This window comes from Anastrepha ludens, chromosome 6 (genome assembly GCF_028408465.1).
Source record: "Anastrepha ludens isolate Willacy chromosome 6, idAnaLude1.1, whole genome shotgun sequence".
NCBI lineage: Eukaryota > Metazoa > Arthropoda > Insecta > Diptera > Tephritidae > Anastrepha > Anastrepha ludens.
The window spans coordinates 72,322,993-72,338,111 of NC_071502.1; the positions used below are offsets into that span (position 1 = coordinate 72,322,993).

General features: G+C 35.4%; 3 protein-coding genes across 10 annotated transcripts in view; 1 reads left to right on the forward strand and 2 right to left on the reverse strand.

The window, feature by feature from the left end:
* Window positions 1–3,042, forward strand: part of LOC128868523 (uncharacterized) — a 35,895-nt gene extending 32,853 nt beyond the window's left edge. For all 7 annotated transcript variants that reach the window (XM_054110706.1, XM_054110707.1, XM_054110705.1 and 4 more), the window contains exon 3: window positions 2,009–3,042. In XM_054110706.1, the coding sequence (XP_053966681.1) occupies window positions 2,009–2,319 (311 nt within the window). In that variant the 3' untranslated portion in view covers window positions 2,320–3,042. The remainder of the gene's footprint in view (window positions 1–2,008) is intronic.
* Window positions 3,043–3,135: 93 nt separating this feature from the next.
* Window positions 3,136–13,118, reverse strand: LOC128868520 (uncharacterized). 2 transcript variants are annotated; one of them, XM_054110697.1, is made up of 6 exons: window positions 12,733–13,118; window positions 8,332–8,406; window positions 7,358–8,269; window positions 4,681–4,880; window positions 4,191–4,406; window positions 3,136–4,099 (listed from the first exon to the last, which is right to left on the reverse strand). In XM_054110697.1, exons 1-6 carry the CDS (start codon window positions 12,994–12,996, stop codon window positions 3,892–3,894), a joined length of 1,875 nt encoding a protein of 624 aa, XP_053966672.1. In that variant the 5' UTR covers window positions 12,997–13,118; the 3' UTR covers window positions 3,136–3,891. The 2 variants fall into 2 exon arrangements, with proteins under 2 accessions (XP_053966672.1, XP_053966673.1); XM_054110698.1 differs by having other exon boundaries at window positions 7,358–8,266; window positions 12,733–13,117.
* Window positions 9,326–10,969, reverse strand: LOC128868522 (uncharacterized). The gene is made up of 4 exons (XM_054110701.1): window positions 10,413–10,969; window positions 10,242–10,360; window positions 10,076–10,169; window positions 9,326–9,947 (listed from the first exon to the last, which is right to left on the reverse strand). Exons 1-4 carry the CDS (start codon window positions 10,698–10,700, stop codon window positions 9,831–9,833), a joined length of 618 nt encoding a protein of 205 aa, XP_053966676.1. The 5' UTR covers window positions 10,701–10,969; the 3' UTR covers window positions 9,326–9,830.
* Window positions 13,119–15,119: the final 2,001 nt, after the last annotated feature.

Consider the following 15,119-nt stretch of genomic DNA (forward strand, 5'->3'; position numbering starts at 1 on the left):
TTTTCCACAAATGGAGGGACCTACAGTTTTAAGCCGTTTAGATATTCTTTATGAGCAGTCGAAGGTTTGCTGACCTATACTTCCCAACTTTTTGGAAGCGCGCCATGTGTGTAAAATAAATTCGTAAAAATATTAATTATTGATGAATGTTAGGAATGTATTGAACCAAAAATAAAAAGAATATGGTTTGATTTGGGTCAAGATTTCTACTTGAAAAGAGCTGAATTTTTGCGTATTAATTTACTAAAGGAACTGAAACTGTCATCCACTGCGTAACTAACTAATTTCTACTTGAAAAGAACTGAATTTTTGCATATTAATTTACTAAAGGAACTGAAACTGTCATCCACTGCGTAACTAACTAATCTTTTGGTTATATTTGTTTATAAATTTTAAGAAGTTTTTCAAAAGCCTCTCTTTTCTAAATTTGTTTTTGTATTGATAATTTTTGACTATCCAAAACTCTGGAAGCTCTTCTCAGGTGTCAAAAAAAAACAAAAAAACCTCCAATCCTCCATTTGTACGATTGAGGCCGTTGTACTCTTTTGCATCCACAAAATAACTGATATTACGCATATTGTTTCAAACCGCTCATATACGAACATTGCATGTTCGTAACTTAAGTTTGAAACAAGGGTCCTCGTGTATGCCACGCTTAACAAGCTTTTAACATGGTTTTAAAAGCTAGCGACATTTGCACAATATTATTATTATTACCAACTGAAGCTTATAATTAAAATTATAAGCCTAGTTAGGAAAGCTATGGGTGAAAAGGCCTTCAGCTTCTTCTTATGATGTAAAATTAGTGCTTAATACTAAGTGCTTATGCGTCGTTTAGAATTTCATTATAAATTAGGAGAATTATTTTATTCGACATGTTTGTTTAAATTTCGTAATATAATTTTGATATTTTTAAGAAAGCTATAATTTGTTTAATATTATCGATTGTGGGGTTGGAAATGCATTGAATGGGATCGGTGTTATGGAATATATGGTTTCTTAGTGAGTTGAAGGGATAACATTCGGACATAACGTGATTAATGGAGATCGGGGTGGAGTTACAAAACTGGCATGTTCTGGGGGTATTGCTGTCGATAAGGTGATTATGGGTTAATTTTGAATGGCCCAGACGTACTCGCGTGAGTTTAACAAGGTCCATTCTAGAAAGTGAAAGGTTAGCGTGTTTTAGGAGGTTGCTTAAATCAAGCTTTTTAACATTTTGCGCTTTGTACCAAGTTGAGCATTTTTGCCAAGTCTCAGATTTATATTGTTTTATGAATTTTTTCTTGAGAAATTCAGCTATATCATTAACATTTAGATTAGTAGTTCTTAATACAGGAGCTATGGTGGCGTATTTAGCTGTGCTATCAACAAATTCGTTACCCTTTATAAGGGCATGGCCCGGGGACCATATCAGTAAAATATTTGGGTATTTTGTTTGTAAAATACTACGGATAGAACTGGGATAGTAATCATTGTTTTCGATATTGGATATGGCATCGAGAGATGAAAGTGAATCGGAGCAAATTGCAAATTTACCTTTTTTATTTCTAATTATATTAACAGGCGACATGATAGCACTTAATTCAGCAGAGTAGACTGTACTGTATGCAGCTAGGTTGGATACTATTAAGTTTTCATTTTCGGTAGTTACGCCAAATCCGATCATATTATTGCTTTGGGAGCCGTCTGTGTATATGAAGGTGTAATCCTTGAGTTCATTTTGTATGTGTGCAACTTGTTGATATATTTTAGCTGGTGTTTCTAATTTTTTATACTTTCGGAGCTTGCACATATTTTTGGATATTATAGTATTATTTTGAAAATTGATCCATCGGAATTTATTGAAAGCTGATAACCAGCCTATATTATCAGTTTTCCTTTCAATATTTCCAATATTGTGTGCAGAAACCAACTCAATACAATATTTAAATGAAATTATAGAATTTGTATTGTAGCGTCCTCCTTCATATTCATTTGATGTCTTACCTTTTTTCTTTATCCACAGCCCGTCTGCACGCCCAAGGGAATGGAAACATGTGCTTACCGCCGAGCAGCCCTATTGGCACAGATACGTCCATGCCAATCAGTGATAATCCACCCACATATGAGAATGCTATGGCGAATTACATCGATGCGAAGCAACAGCTACGTGCGATGGAGGAGGGTGCTATGGGTGGTGCCATGGCAATGACAGCTTCCACAACAACGATCGAAACATGTATCACCGAAGTAGGTGCGAGTCGCACAGACTTGACCGTTAACTGCGCTAGTGCGGCAAACACAAGCAACGAAGCACCGAGACCAGCGCTCCATTAACAGAAGTGAATTAAATCTTTTAAGGGACGGCGTTTATACCCTTTATACCCTATCTATATTACACCATTGATTGCATTGTAGTGCTAAATATAAGAATAAGAAATAATAATAAAAATCTACAAGGTGGTTCAAAATTAATCATCCAATTTTGTTTTTGAATAACTTTTTCACTAAATTAAAAGATGTTGTGTGATAGAAATCTTTATTTTGAGCTTTACGCGCTCCATTGCTTGTCTGTTTTTATACTGCAGCTCTTTAGTTGACAAGTGTCAAGTACGATTGGCGTACGACGCCATTTGTAAAAATAATAAATCTTTCGGTAAGGTGATTAATTTTGCGCCACCGTGTATACTCATTCTATCGGTACTGCATATAGTTTTGCCAAACAAATTGAATTTTTTTCCTATGTATTTCTGCAAAGCTTCGAAGAAAAATATCTAGTAACTTAAAGACCTTGTTTTACGAAAATTTAATTTAAAGCGCAATTAGAGGTGCCGCACCCATAACCATAGCCATAGCCAAGCTTTTTAGAAATTATCATATTAGCAGCAAAATGTCAACAAGCGGGGCCGTTTATTGGCTATAAAAGCAACTGAGTAAATTAGTTCTGGATTTCATTTTTTCATGTAATGAGGTCTTTCGAGGCTAATCCGTTTTTTGACTTCGAATTTTTTTAGATCTATTGTGCTCAGTCTTCGAATTTCGAAATTGAAATGCTTAAAAGTAGTTTATTCCCGATACATAAAACCTCAAAAAAAGTGGCTGAATAAATTAGTTCATATTTTTTCACATGCTTAAAAAAATAAAAGACATAAATAATAATAACGAAAAGTATTGTATTAACATATTCCTCCACATATACATGAAAACACATACAGCCTTGCGCAAAAGCTAAGCAAAGAATTCTTTTCAGCCATGGATAACATATTTTCTAAAGCATTGTCATACATAATATACTTCGAAGCATGTTTAGGAAAATTTATTTCAACAGGGTTAGGGATTAATATTTTTATATACATACATGTACATATAAATAAAATTCAGATTTTTGCTTAAACAGGCCAGTAATTCGAAGAATGGCTGCAAATACCCTCAAAAACCTTATTCTGTTAAGCGATTTCTTGTGTTTAACCCGTTTTTTCACTTAGAAATTTTTTTAGACTTTACTTATCATGGCCGGCCTCCTAATTCGTATTTTAAAATATAAATGCAACTCCAGGTTCGATATTTATTAACAAAAGAGCGTAAGTTTGACACCATCGCTTACCAAGTGTTGCTTAGTATTTGCACGGCTACTTTTATGACTGCTTATCATTTAGGAATTAATTACAACCATTTATTATATTGTCAGAAACAAAGATTACTAATCCGAGTTCCCTGATTAAAACAAATATAGGTTTAATCTCTACTCATGGCAAAAAAGTTGCTTTGCTTAGGCACAGTACTGTATGTAAGAAACTAAAAAGGATAACTCCGAATATACAAGCGGACCAGTTGCTATAAAAGATAAGTACATATATAAATATTAAATTTTTTAAAACTAGAGTGCAAAAGACTTGGCGGTTGTTTAGATTACGTCCGATTGAGAATAGTTTGTAATGATGGGCCCCATTTGCCGTATGGATCTTTGGCTACCATAAATAGGTCATTGCACCAGGTAAAGCCAATAACACGATTCTCGATTAGTTTTTTGAAGGCGGAATTTTCATTAATCAGGTCCCGGTAGTTATCATTCGAAACAATGGCTGCATCGATTTCGGAAGCCAATTGTAAGATAAAACTGCATTACAAGAAACAAAAGAGAACAATTTTAGAAATTTGGCGTACTCGTGTCTATATATATGTGTGTAGTTGCAGCTTATTGTACTTACCGATCATCATAACTAATTGTAAATTTTCCTGGTAAGTTTTTACAAGGCGTAACCACAATTTTACCAGCTCTATGTAGTTCGAACATTGCCGAAGATTCGGAACATCTGTGCATACGAAATTGTGGTACAACAGCCTTAACTTCATGCCCCATTTTTTCGAAATATTCAATACATATTTTTAAACCTTTTACCGAAAATTCCTTGTTGAGAGCATGACTAAGAAAATTAGAGAAATGTAAAATATTAATTTATTAATAAAACCAATAACATTCCAAACTTCACGAAAGTCTTTAGAATATGCTTTAGACGCTTGTAACAAGTACGAGGGCGATCCATGAAAAAGTTTTTATATTCATATAAAAGTAAATTTTAAATAAAAAATACCCACTACTAAATTTCGTTGGATTTGTACGTATTCCTCATATCCAGTTCTACTGAGTTGTATTCAGATTTTTTATTTTACGCACAAAAATTTTCGAAAATAACTTACTTAAAAGCGACGTTGCAGCCATCGATGAGTATTAAGCGCTTCTTTGATTGTTTTTCTGCCGCTTTGGGATCATCAGCATTTGGATTGTACGTATTATTGTTGTAAGCAACTAACTCTTTTCTCTCGCTATTTGTGAAGAGTCCACTTTTTATAGCTGCTCTTCTCGGTGTACGTGGCGGACTCTTCGGCACGATGATTGGCTGCAATATTACAATGAAAGATTAAACAACAATTTAAAAAATATCAAAGTGGCAAAAATCAAATAGTAGTATATATGTTATATGGTGTAACGCACCACAAACTGCAAGAGAATATCTGCCTAAAAATCACTCTAGAATGTTGTTGTTGATGTAGCAGTTCATCAAGCACTGCCAGGCACGGTGAAATAACCGGCCGTTGCCGTTGATATCATCTAACGATAGGCCCAAGAAACATGCTGTTTCGACGGGGTGTGTCGAACGGGATAGGCGTGTTAGGTGAATGGGTTTAAAGAAGCACGTGAATAAATGGTTGATGGTGTCGTTGTTGTTGTAAAAGCATACAATTTTTTCATAAATATCTGGTCGCCTGGAACTAGTGATTCACAATGGACGAAGCTTCAGACTTGCCAAAACCGTGACATTCGGACAGCGATGGGAAGCCTCTTTATGTCCCCACTTCGACGAGGCTGAAATGCTCCCTGAGCCGACTCTCAGGCACGTCAGGAGGCACCTCCTCAATTACGCCGACGAGATCCAGGATAAAACAGATCGACAATTACTGGAACGGACAGTGAACAGACAGACTATAAACGACATTCATTGCAAGACACTTACCACCTTCTTAACCTCCCGACCCCCGAATGCCGTCGGAGTCCAACCACTAACATCAACCCCGCTGCGACACCACTTGCTTTATCTTCACCTCACCTCAAATTTGCCGACAACCTCTTCAGTCCCGGAAGGGTTGACTGTTGAACATTCATTCCCATGGCATGAACAGTATATCACCCTACCCCTTTCTCCTGTGGTGAGATTCAGGGGGCAACAAATCAAAGTCCTCAAACGCCATTGGCCCTGACGGACTGAACGCGCTGATGTTGAAGTACCTGGGACCATTGGGAGTAGGATTTCTTAAAAAGTTTTCAATTTGTCCTTGGCCACTCTCATCATCCCTGAAAGCAGGGAGAGTGGTCCCACTACTGAAACCAGGGAAACCCGCCAACCAAGGGGATGATATTTATCAGTCGTCACTCCCGCCAGCGCTGAAGAGACCAAATATCAAAGCAGAGGAAGATTAAGCACGGCGACCCTCTTTACCACCTGCACAAAGGAAGTCAAACTGTACCTCAGTGTAAAAGTCGATGACACACCCATTCCGCCGGTAAACAATCCTAAAATTTTGGGTGTGACCTTTGACAGTTTGTTCTCCTTCTCAGCGCATACAACCGCATTAGCCACTAAGGTCCAAAATCGCAACAAGGCCCTCAAGTCGCTTGCCTGCAGCACTTGGGGCAAAGACAAAGAACTGTTGCTATCGGCATTTAAGGCAATTGGCAGGCCGGTTCTAAACTACGCTGCGCTTGTCTGGTCGCCTGGAACTAGTGAGACGCAGTGGATGTCCCCTATTCAACACTTTCACAATGAGGCACAAATGCTCCCTGTAATGGAGCACAATCAACTGCTCAGCAAGCAGTTCCTGCTGGGGTGCTACTGTAGGTTTCACCCTTGCAGTCACCTGCTTGAGCCAAAGCCGCCTCCTAGGCACGTCAGCAGACACCTTATAAACTATGCCGATGAGATCCAGGAGAAAACTGACAGAAATCTACTGGACCAAACTGTGTTTAGACAGACATTAAACGACATTCACCAGGAGACTGTTACGACCTACAGCAGATGAAGAGATGCAGCTTTCCCGTGAGATACGCGTAACAGTGGCACAATTACGTTCTGGATATTGTAGCAGGTTAAACTCCTACCTATCCAGAATTGCCTCCGACATACCAAACATATGTCCGGCATAGGGCCGGTTAAGCACATGGTTTATCTGCGGATTTATGACGTTAAGTGCTGTCGTGGTCCTATGCACTTTGCAGAACCCATGCAGATGTGTAGCTGGGGTCGGACGTTCCTTAAGAACGGGAGTAGCAGGACTTCTAGAGTCTTCACTACTGGGAAAAGGAGAGTTATTAGGCGATACGATTCCCCTAGGTTGATGGGTTTCCACTTTTCACTTGAGGTCTTTCCCATATGACCCATATTGTTCAACATCAGCATGTTGATACCACTTGGACCGCATCGCTGCAGAAAGAAGCGGTGAGTTGGCAGTTTGTGCAACCGTCTGGTAGCACGACGCTTGTATCGTTCCCACAACAGTCGGTTCTTCGTAACCGGAACGACCCAGCTTTATTTCCAGCCAAGGACTGTCACTTCAACAGTATTCCCAGTATATGTATGGGGATTGTCTATGCTGCTACAACAACAATAACGACGCTTGGATTTATCAACCGATTTAAGTTTAGTGATCTTAGTGTTAAAGTTAATAGAGGAGCGGTTATTTTCAAAAATAAAATGCAATATAATATCTAATAAATCTAAAAATCGAGACGATAATGGGCACAGGCCTAGAATGTATTTACCATAGTTGCAAAATGCGTTTAAGCTTGAGATTTCATTAAATTGATTTTTGTAGCACTTACATTCGGTACATCATTACTGCTCAGCGGCACAAAATCGAGCATTGGAGCAGGTTTATCCGATTTTCCAACAGTTTCACTTATAAATATTACGGAGTCATCCATTTCGTTCTCCTTTTCGGTTACTTTTTGTGTTGTATCGTTGACTGTGTCTTCCAAAATTATTACATCTTCCGAAGTCGAAGTGTCATTTCGCGATTTATTTTTTCTTCGTTTTCTCGCCTTCGATTTGGGGTTTCTAACCAAATTCGACATTCTAGTATAACTGATGAAAGTGTCTTCAGAATTGATGCTTTCTAGAAAGTTGTTTCTAGAAACATCTTCATAAAAAAGGCTAGATACATCACTTAAGTTATCCTGCTCAATATTCTGTGTACAGTTTTGCACAACCGATCGTATGGGTCCCTCGTCATATGGGGTTGATGTGAGTAACTGGCCGGTGAGTCTACTTTTGCGATCATTTACACTCTGAATTATAGAAACATAACCAGAGGAAATGTTATTTTTAGCTATTGAGCGAGATGTGACTGGCTCTTCGTCATCAATAACGATTTTTTCGATTTGCGGTTCAATACAAATACAGTCATCATCATTATCTTCACCAATAACTGTAGATGAATTGTTGGTAGAAGAACTCTTATCGACTTCATCATCCGAGATTATTTCACCTTCTTCGAGACTATTATTAAGTAAGGTGGATACTTCGCTTTCATTTTTGGAATTATTTGTCAAATTCAATTTACGTTTTAATTTATTCCTTCGTTCTAAATATTTTGAATTATCATTTTGTAATTGGCGCCGCTTTATGGCTCGCAGAATTTTTTTGGTAATTTTTTGACTGGCCGTCGTCGTATTACTGCCCAAAGAGCTACGATTGCTAAGCCTATTATTACGTAGGTATAAGCGACGTTGCTGCTTTTAAAACAATATGACAAGATTAAGTGCGAATAAAAAAATATTTAGCAATTTAAACTTACCCTGTTGTCGCGAGTCTTTTTAAAGTCACCGCTTCTTCTTATATGGCTAATTTGAGGAGTCTCCATCACTTTCGGCTTGGAATATATATATATATATTTATATGTAAAAGAGAGCCAAAATTATTAAAACTTATCAGAAATATATGCAGAGAAATAAGTAAATTGCAACTGGTATTACTAATATAGCATCGGTGTCTACTTACCTATAACGACAACAAGCTAAAGTTGAACTGATTTAATTATTTACTTAGTCCAACACTCGCCCTATTTGGTATAGGAGGAATCGGTTAATAACCAAGCTTTCTTGGGTTATTACGGTAATTTTGAAAAATTACATATTTCAGCAATGTTCGAAAGACGTAATAGATAAATATAATTAATAAATAAGATTGTTCAAAAATATTAAGAAAAATGTGTGACACTGCCCTTTTTAAATAAGCGCGAAAATATTTTCTCTATTAACATCAAAATGTAACCCAAATTTGCCGCCCGTCCGTTCGTCCGTTCAATTAAAAAGTGAAATAGCTTGACAAATTTAAACTGGACGAATTTAGCTGCCATACATACATAGGCATAACGGTTATTTAAAAAAAAATGCCTTGCAGGCGCTGGTTCGAAAAGCAATTGCGTAGTCGGAAAGAAAATAGTATAATACTACGAAAAAAAGGGAAGTTCTCAGTCTAGGAAAAATTAGTTCTTCAACCTTCACACTTCTTTAATTTAGTTCAATTATAATTTGAAAAAACCGATACCATGTGAGGACAAACATGAACATACATATGTACGCATGTATATTCTTGCGCAAATTTTAGATTCTCACTTTAGCTTGTTCCCTTATACATACCTGTTTGGTTTCCATCGAAGCAATTTTATAATACCTCTGCCATTTTGGTAAAGTAATAAGTCGAAAAGCAATGAGTGCAGAAAATATATGCTTACGCATTTGCCTTCATCTAAAGCTCTTCGAAATAGTTAATTTATCCAAAATGCCAAATAATAGTTTATTCAATAAAACACATTTTTTCCATTTTTACATATTTATTGCAATCATTTCTTTTAAATACACACACAATTATAATTTTAATAAATTCATGTATATATATTTGTTGTAAGTTGGGGCGTAGAATTGAGAAAAAGTAAGCCGGGCTACATTTACAAGGTGGGTTGAATGTTTGGTAGTTTAATATCGATTTGACAACGTTGAGATTTCGCACCATTTAAATAATAAATAAACACATTTCAAAAACTAATGTATATCTTGGAAATTACACCGCCCACAAATGCAATGTTAATTGCATAGCTAAATATTTTTTAAATCGCACGTATAAGCATATATATACATAAACATATTGTTTTGCATTAAGTTAACTTTCATTTGATGAGTTGCATTTTCTAAACGTTACTTTGTTTTCTGATTCCTGTATTTCTCATATATACTATGCACTCATTATGTACGTGTATGTTTTTTTTTAACAAAGTCATTCGGCCCGACAGTTTAACTATGCTTTTAGAGCGTTTATTTCATCTTTCATATTTGAACGTGCTGCAGCTTCATAGCGAACTTGAAATTCCGGTGTTGAAAATATATTTGGGATGCTTAGCAATGCTTGAAGTACCTAAAAATTTAATACACATTAAACCAAACTATGATAGAACCTAAAGTACGGCCACTTCAGCAGCATTCCCCGTATATGTATGGGGAATGTTTATGATACTACAACAACAACAACAGAACTTAAAGTACCTTTAAACGCATGTTTTTGTAATCCGCATCGCTCATATGCTCATATTCTCTACGGAGTAGTTGACTATAGCGTTTATAATCTTCCGCATTTGCGCTATAAAAATAAAAATTATTAAAAATTAAGTAATATATAAGAAATTATTAAAATTTTTTAAACTTTATTTACGCTAGTATAACAAGATCCAAGTCCTGCAGTAAGTTCGCATCATCTTCAAACGTCGTGTTCAGCTCGTTCTCTGTCGATTTATCACCCAGAAGTTTCAATATCAGGTTCCTGGACTCTGTCTGCAAGAAAAAGGTATTTCATACTTCTAAAGAATATGAATAAACTACTTACGTCTTCTAGCGATGCATCGGAACAAAATTCTTCAAATGCTGCACAATTCCCTTTCGCACAAGGTTGTACGCCATCGTAAGAATAGTATTGAAAGAATGCAGCCAACACAAGAGCAGGCTTACAGTGCTGTAAATGTGTTTGCTTATGTTGCATCATTTCATTCCAATTGTGATAATAACGTTTGGATTGACTTTCATTTAGACGTTGTTTTATTCGTGTGTACCAGCTTTTGGCCACATCTTCAGATACTGCAAAGTGTTTGCATGTCTTGTGCCATAACTCCTCCATTGTTGGTGTCTTAATTCAATGCACTAGTATTTATATGCTCACTTATTTTATTTGAACTTAATTTTTAGCGAATTTACGCGGCACTTTCGACTTGTGAAAATCAATAGAAATGTCTTCGTAATACGGAAGACTTTTTGCCGTGCTGCTAATAAGGATGATTCAACCTGAGTAAACGATTTTCAGTCTTCCTCTTGACAGCTCATTCTGTGGATAAGGGCCATTGCAAGGCGAATAGAATACAGAATTCTATTATTCTTGGGGCCATTGAAGGGGAATATCGTATATTATGGGATGCAGAACCGTTATAAGAGTCATTAGAGTTGCCAAGCGTACTTTATTTTTTTAGAATGCCTGTATTTACGATTTCTTTACTACCAGGAAAGATATGTTTATAATGTCTACCTAATTTTAAATATTTTACACACAAATCAATATATCAACCTTTTGATTTTTAGTACTTTTTATGGTAATTATATAGGTACTTTATGGAATAACTAGAAAAATTGATCAGCAAAAATCAAGAGGGTACCATCGACGCGAACTGATCTAGGATTAAACACCTGAATTTTTATCTCTGTTCAAAAGTTATTAACAAAAAACACTTTTCAAGCACTATATATACACGAAAGTTAATACTATACACTTAGGCGTCAAACTTTACTTTCTCAAGGTAAATATATTTAAACCATATTTTCTACAAAATCTCAATAAATATTAACATTAACTTAAGTATAATATATCTATCCTATAAAGGTGAATGTCTGTATGTTGTCAGCGTATCACTACGAAACGACAACACCAAATGACGTAAACAATTTTATACATTCATATTTTCAGACAAAGAAGGTTATAGGTATGTTTTTATGATGGAACTCCCTTCCCACAGCCCCAGGCCACGCCACCACTCTCATTCGTCACTAATAATCGAATATTTGCTTAAATTTAATCTAAAAAATCTTAGTTTTTCCTATTTCACACTATTTCACTTCTTCATAATCCGCATAAGCTGTTCATAATTATCATTGATAAAATTAATTTTGCTTGATATTTTTCTGATTGGTTGTTTTGATTTTATTCAACGAGGCATAGCAACGGATGCCAGGCATTGAAATATTATGGGCTTTAATAAAAAATTATTTTCTATGAAATTGTTGTTTGTAATTCTTTTATATACATATCCTAAATCCCTCACAACTACTCCTACGTGAGCGGGGCCGCGGGTTAAAGCTAGTTGTATATACCTATATGTTAAATTTATAAATTCAAATGCTTTTTTCTCCGAATACGTTCATTTTTACACCTCGGATCAAACCTAATGGTAAACTTAATGAAAACAACAGAAGGTAATAAGGGATTTCATATTTTAAAGTTCTAGCACGATTTTTTTTATATAATTATTCGCCTATATTTTCCGGATAAAATTGTATTTTCCAGTGAAAATTTTAAATAAATGATAGCGACTCTTATAAATTTTACTATAAACAACATTTTTACAAATATCATGAATTAAAAAACCATAGTTATATGCTTGCTGGGTTAACAATTCTCTTCAAAAATATTTCAGAACAATAAGCAAACCCTGTCGTTAAAAAACGAAATTTTTACGCTTTTCCTGAGGATCCTATAGGGTCATAAAAGGTTACGACTTTCGTAATTAGATTGGTGGGTTCTTGCTTTTTTAATTGGGGTGGTGGGCGGTACCCTGCGCCGTAGTAATGGAAAGTTTATCCAGTTTTTTATATTAACTTCTTCTTTCATAATCTTACACAAACTTGTAATGGGACAAATTAAAAGAAATAAATTATATTGAAATAGCATAGAATTAAAAAGCGATGCCGCACTTTTTACATTAAAATTTAAGATCGCTTGGCAATTCCTTATCGGTGGTGAAGGACACTGACAGTTCTACGACGCATGCGCTGCTTACGTTGATGAAAAATATGTTGCTAACTTTGTAAAACATAATAATAAACAGACGCGTGGTCATCTACGTAAATAAATATCCACCTTATCTTTTGGTCAGCACACTTACCATTGAACCGTTGCCATCTTCTACGACTGCTTCACATAACCATATATCCTCCCTTTGCTTCCCTTTTAATTTGTTTGCCAAAACTTTCTGCACAGTTAGATTTTGTTTTCTTGTTTGCCGCTTAGATATTTTCCGCGCTTTCCTTTTGTTTCGTTTATTACACACTTTGCGGGAGGATGAAAGCTTGGACACACCAATGTTTTCGGAATCAATAGCACTGCGTCGGCTAACGTGTTTATGTTTTTGTTTGCGTTCCGACCGCATTATAACATTATGGAAGTTTATTATTTTTAAATACCTGAATAAAAAAAGCAAAAGTTAATTCCAACTACAAATGTGTGTTTGGAAATACTTTATTTTATAAAAATTTACAGCTGATTTATGCTTCTTTTTTTTTGGGACTCATTCACAGTTGTAACTTCCCCAAGCGATTTGTCAGCTCATACATAGCTTATTCAAAAATTGAATTTGAAAACTGTACATACTACGTTTAAGGTACGTTCACATATGCCATAATTACCAATAAATCCACAAAATGAATATACCCGCTCACATATGGCAGATTACCTGCAAAATTGACTATCAGCTGTCAATACAGTTGTGAAAAGTTTTTCTTGATAGAAATTATTTTGGTAGATTATTTCAATGTTTTTGGTTTGTTTAATTATACCTAACAATATGAAGTAAAGACAAGGAGAAGGAATAGCTAATTTCATTGCGCAATTGGCTGCTAATAACAAACAGTTGGAGCAAATCCATAAACGACGTTTACTAAAGTTTCAAAAAATTATGGAAGCAATACGCATTCGAAATTCGATATTACATTTTATAATAAGTAACAAGAGGACACACGCTTTTGGCACATGCTTTTTTTCGTTATATGAATGCATAGTTATTAATACCTAACAAACATTTTATAAGGATTATGTCTACAAACCTTTTTTCTTTGCCTGCATCCTTTATATTTAGTTTTCACTTTGACGTTTTTCTTTACACTCGTAAAAATAATGATCTATTACACAGAAAACACAGGGTTGTATGTCAAAAAGTATGGTTATTATCAAAGATTATTTATAATCTCAGATTTTAGGAGAGAAATTTTATATGGGAAATCTCGCTCCTTAGGTACGGATTGGGAGCTAAGCACCGAGAAAATAGATCATCTACTGATATGTGAACGTAACATTATTTTGTCTGATGACTGTGGGAAAAGTAAACAAAACAAAACGTAACAACATGCTGTTGAAATTCATGGTTTTGAAAATGTCTGCAATTTCTTGCATTTTACGGAATATTAATTTTGAAGAACTAGTTCTTGTGTGATATTAACTCTTCTTGTAATAACTGGAAGTGAAAATTATAGTGGTATCGTGAAATTACCTCGGTAGATGTGAACCTCTATGGCATAAAATGGAAAGCTTCATTTTCACATCCTTCCATATCACACTTAGTTTTGTTATAATACACACTAAGTTTTTTTACATTCCCGCTTTGTATAGAAAATTCTCGGTCTCGTTTATGCGTAACTGCGTATAATTGGTTCATGCTAACATGTTACAGAATGTAAGCAATCTTATGGCTCAAAGTTGGCTTTGAGTTGAAGGCATTCAACTGGATATAAATAACTTTTAACTATGGTGAATCTCTAACCTGCAAATAATCGGGATAATTCCCATAATTTATGCGGATTAGGGGAATTCTCGATGGTAGCACTACCGAATTTCTAGTTCCATTCTCATATGAAATACGAAACATTTTCATAGGGCGCATGGTAATAATTCTGTAATGTCGATATATAAGAAATTGAAAAGAAAACACTATTAGTTTACTGGAAAGCATAAATAAACTATCACTAAGGGCGAGTTTACTTAGATGCATGGTCATAATCTTACCTACCATTGTTTTGTTAGCGGGACGGCAACTTTTTGTCTTTACACTTTTTTGCTTCGGGGAGTTCTTCTAGGCGGATTTAAAATCAGCCGTAAAACACACTTAAATCTTGAATACAACATGAGTGATTTCGATTGAACGAACCCAACTATAGTGAGAGCAGTAAGCACTCATTGCAACTCCTACTTAATATTATATTTTTTCACACTGGTCTGAAATTCATAACTAGACGTAAGTTAAGCCCAGAAAGTTAAATGATAATATTTTTAACGTATTCTTTTTCAGGCTGAAAGATAACTAATAAATATTAAAAAAATGTTGCCGCACTAATATTCTCTTAGTTCGTTATAAATTCCAAATGTTTCGATAAGATGCACTCGAATATTTTCAGTTTCGTATGTTAACCCGATTATTAGCGAAAGTTAATTGTATAATTACGTTCTCATCAGTGTCTCTAGCTGCGCCTTAAGGAAAAAGAAATGTCATTTTGTTCACTA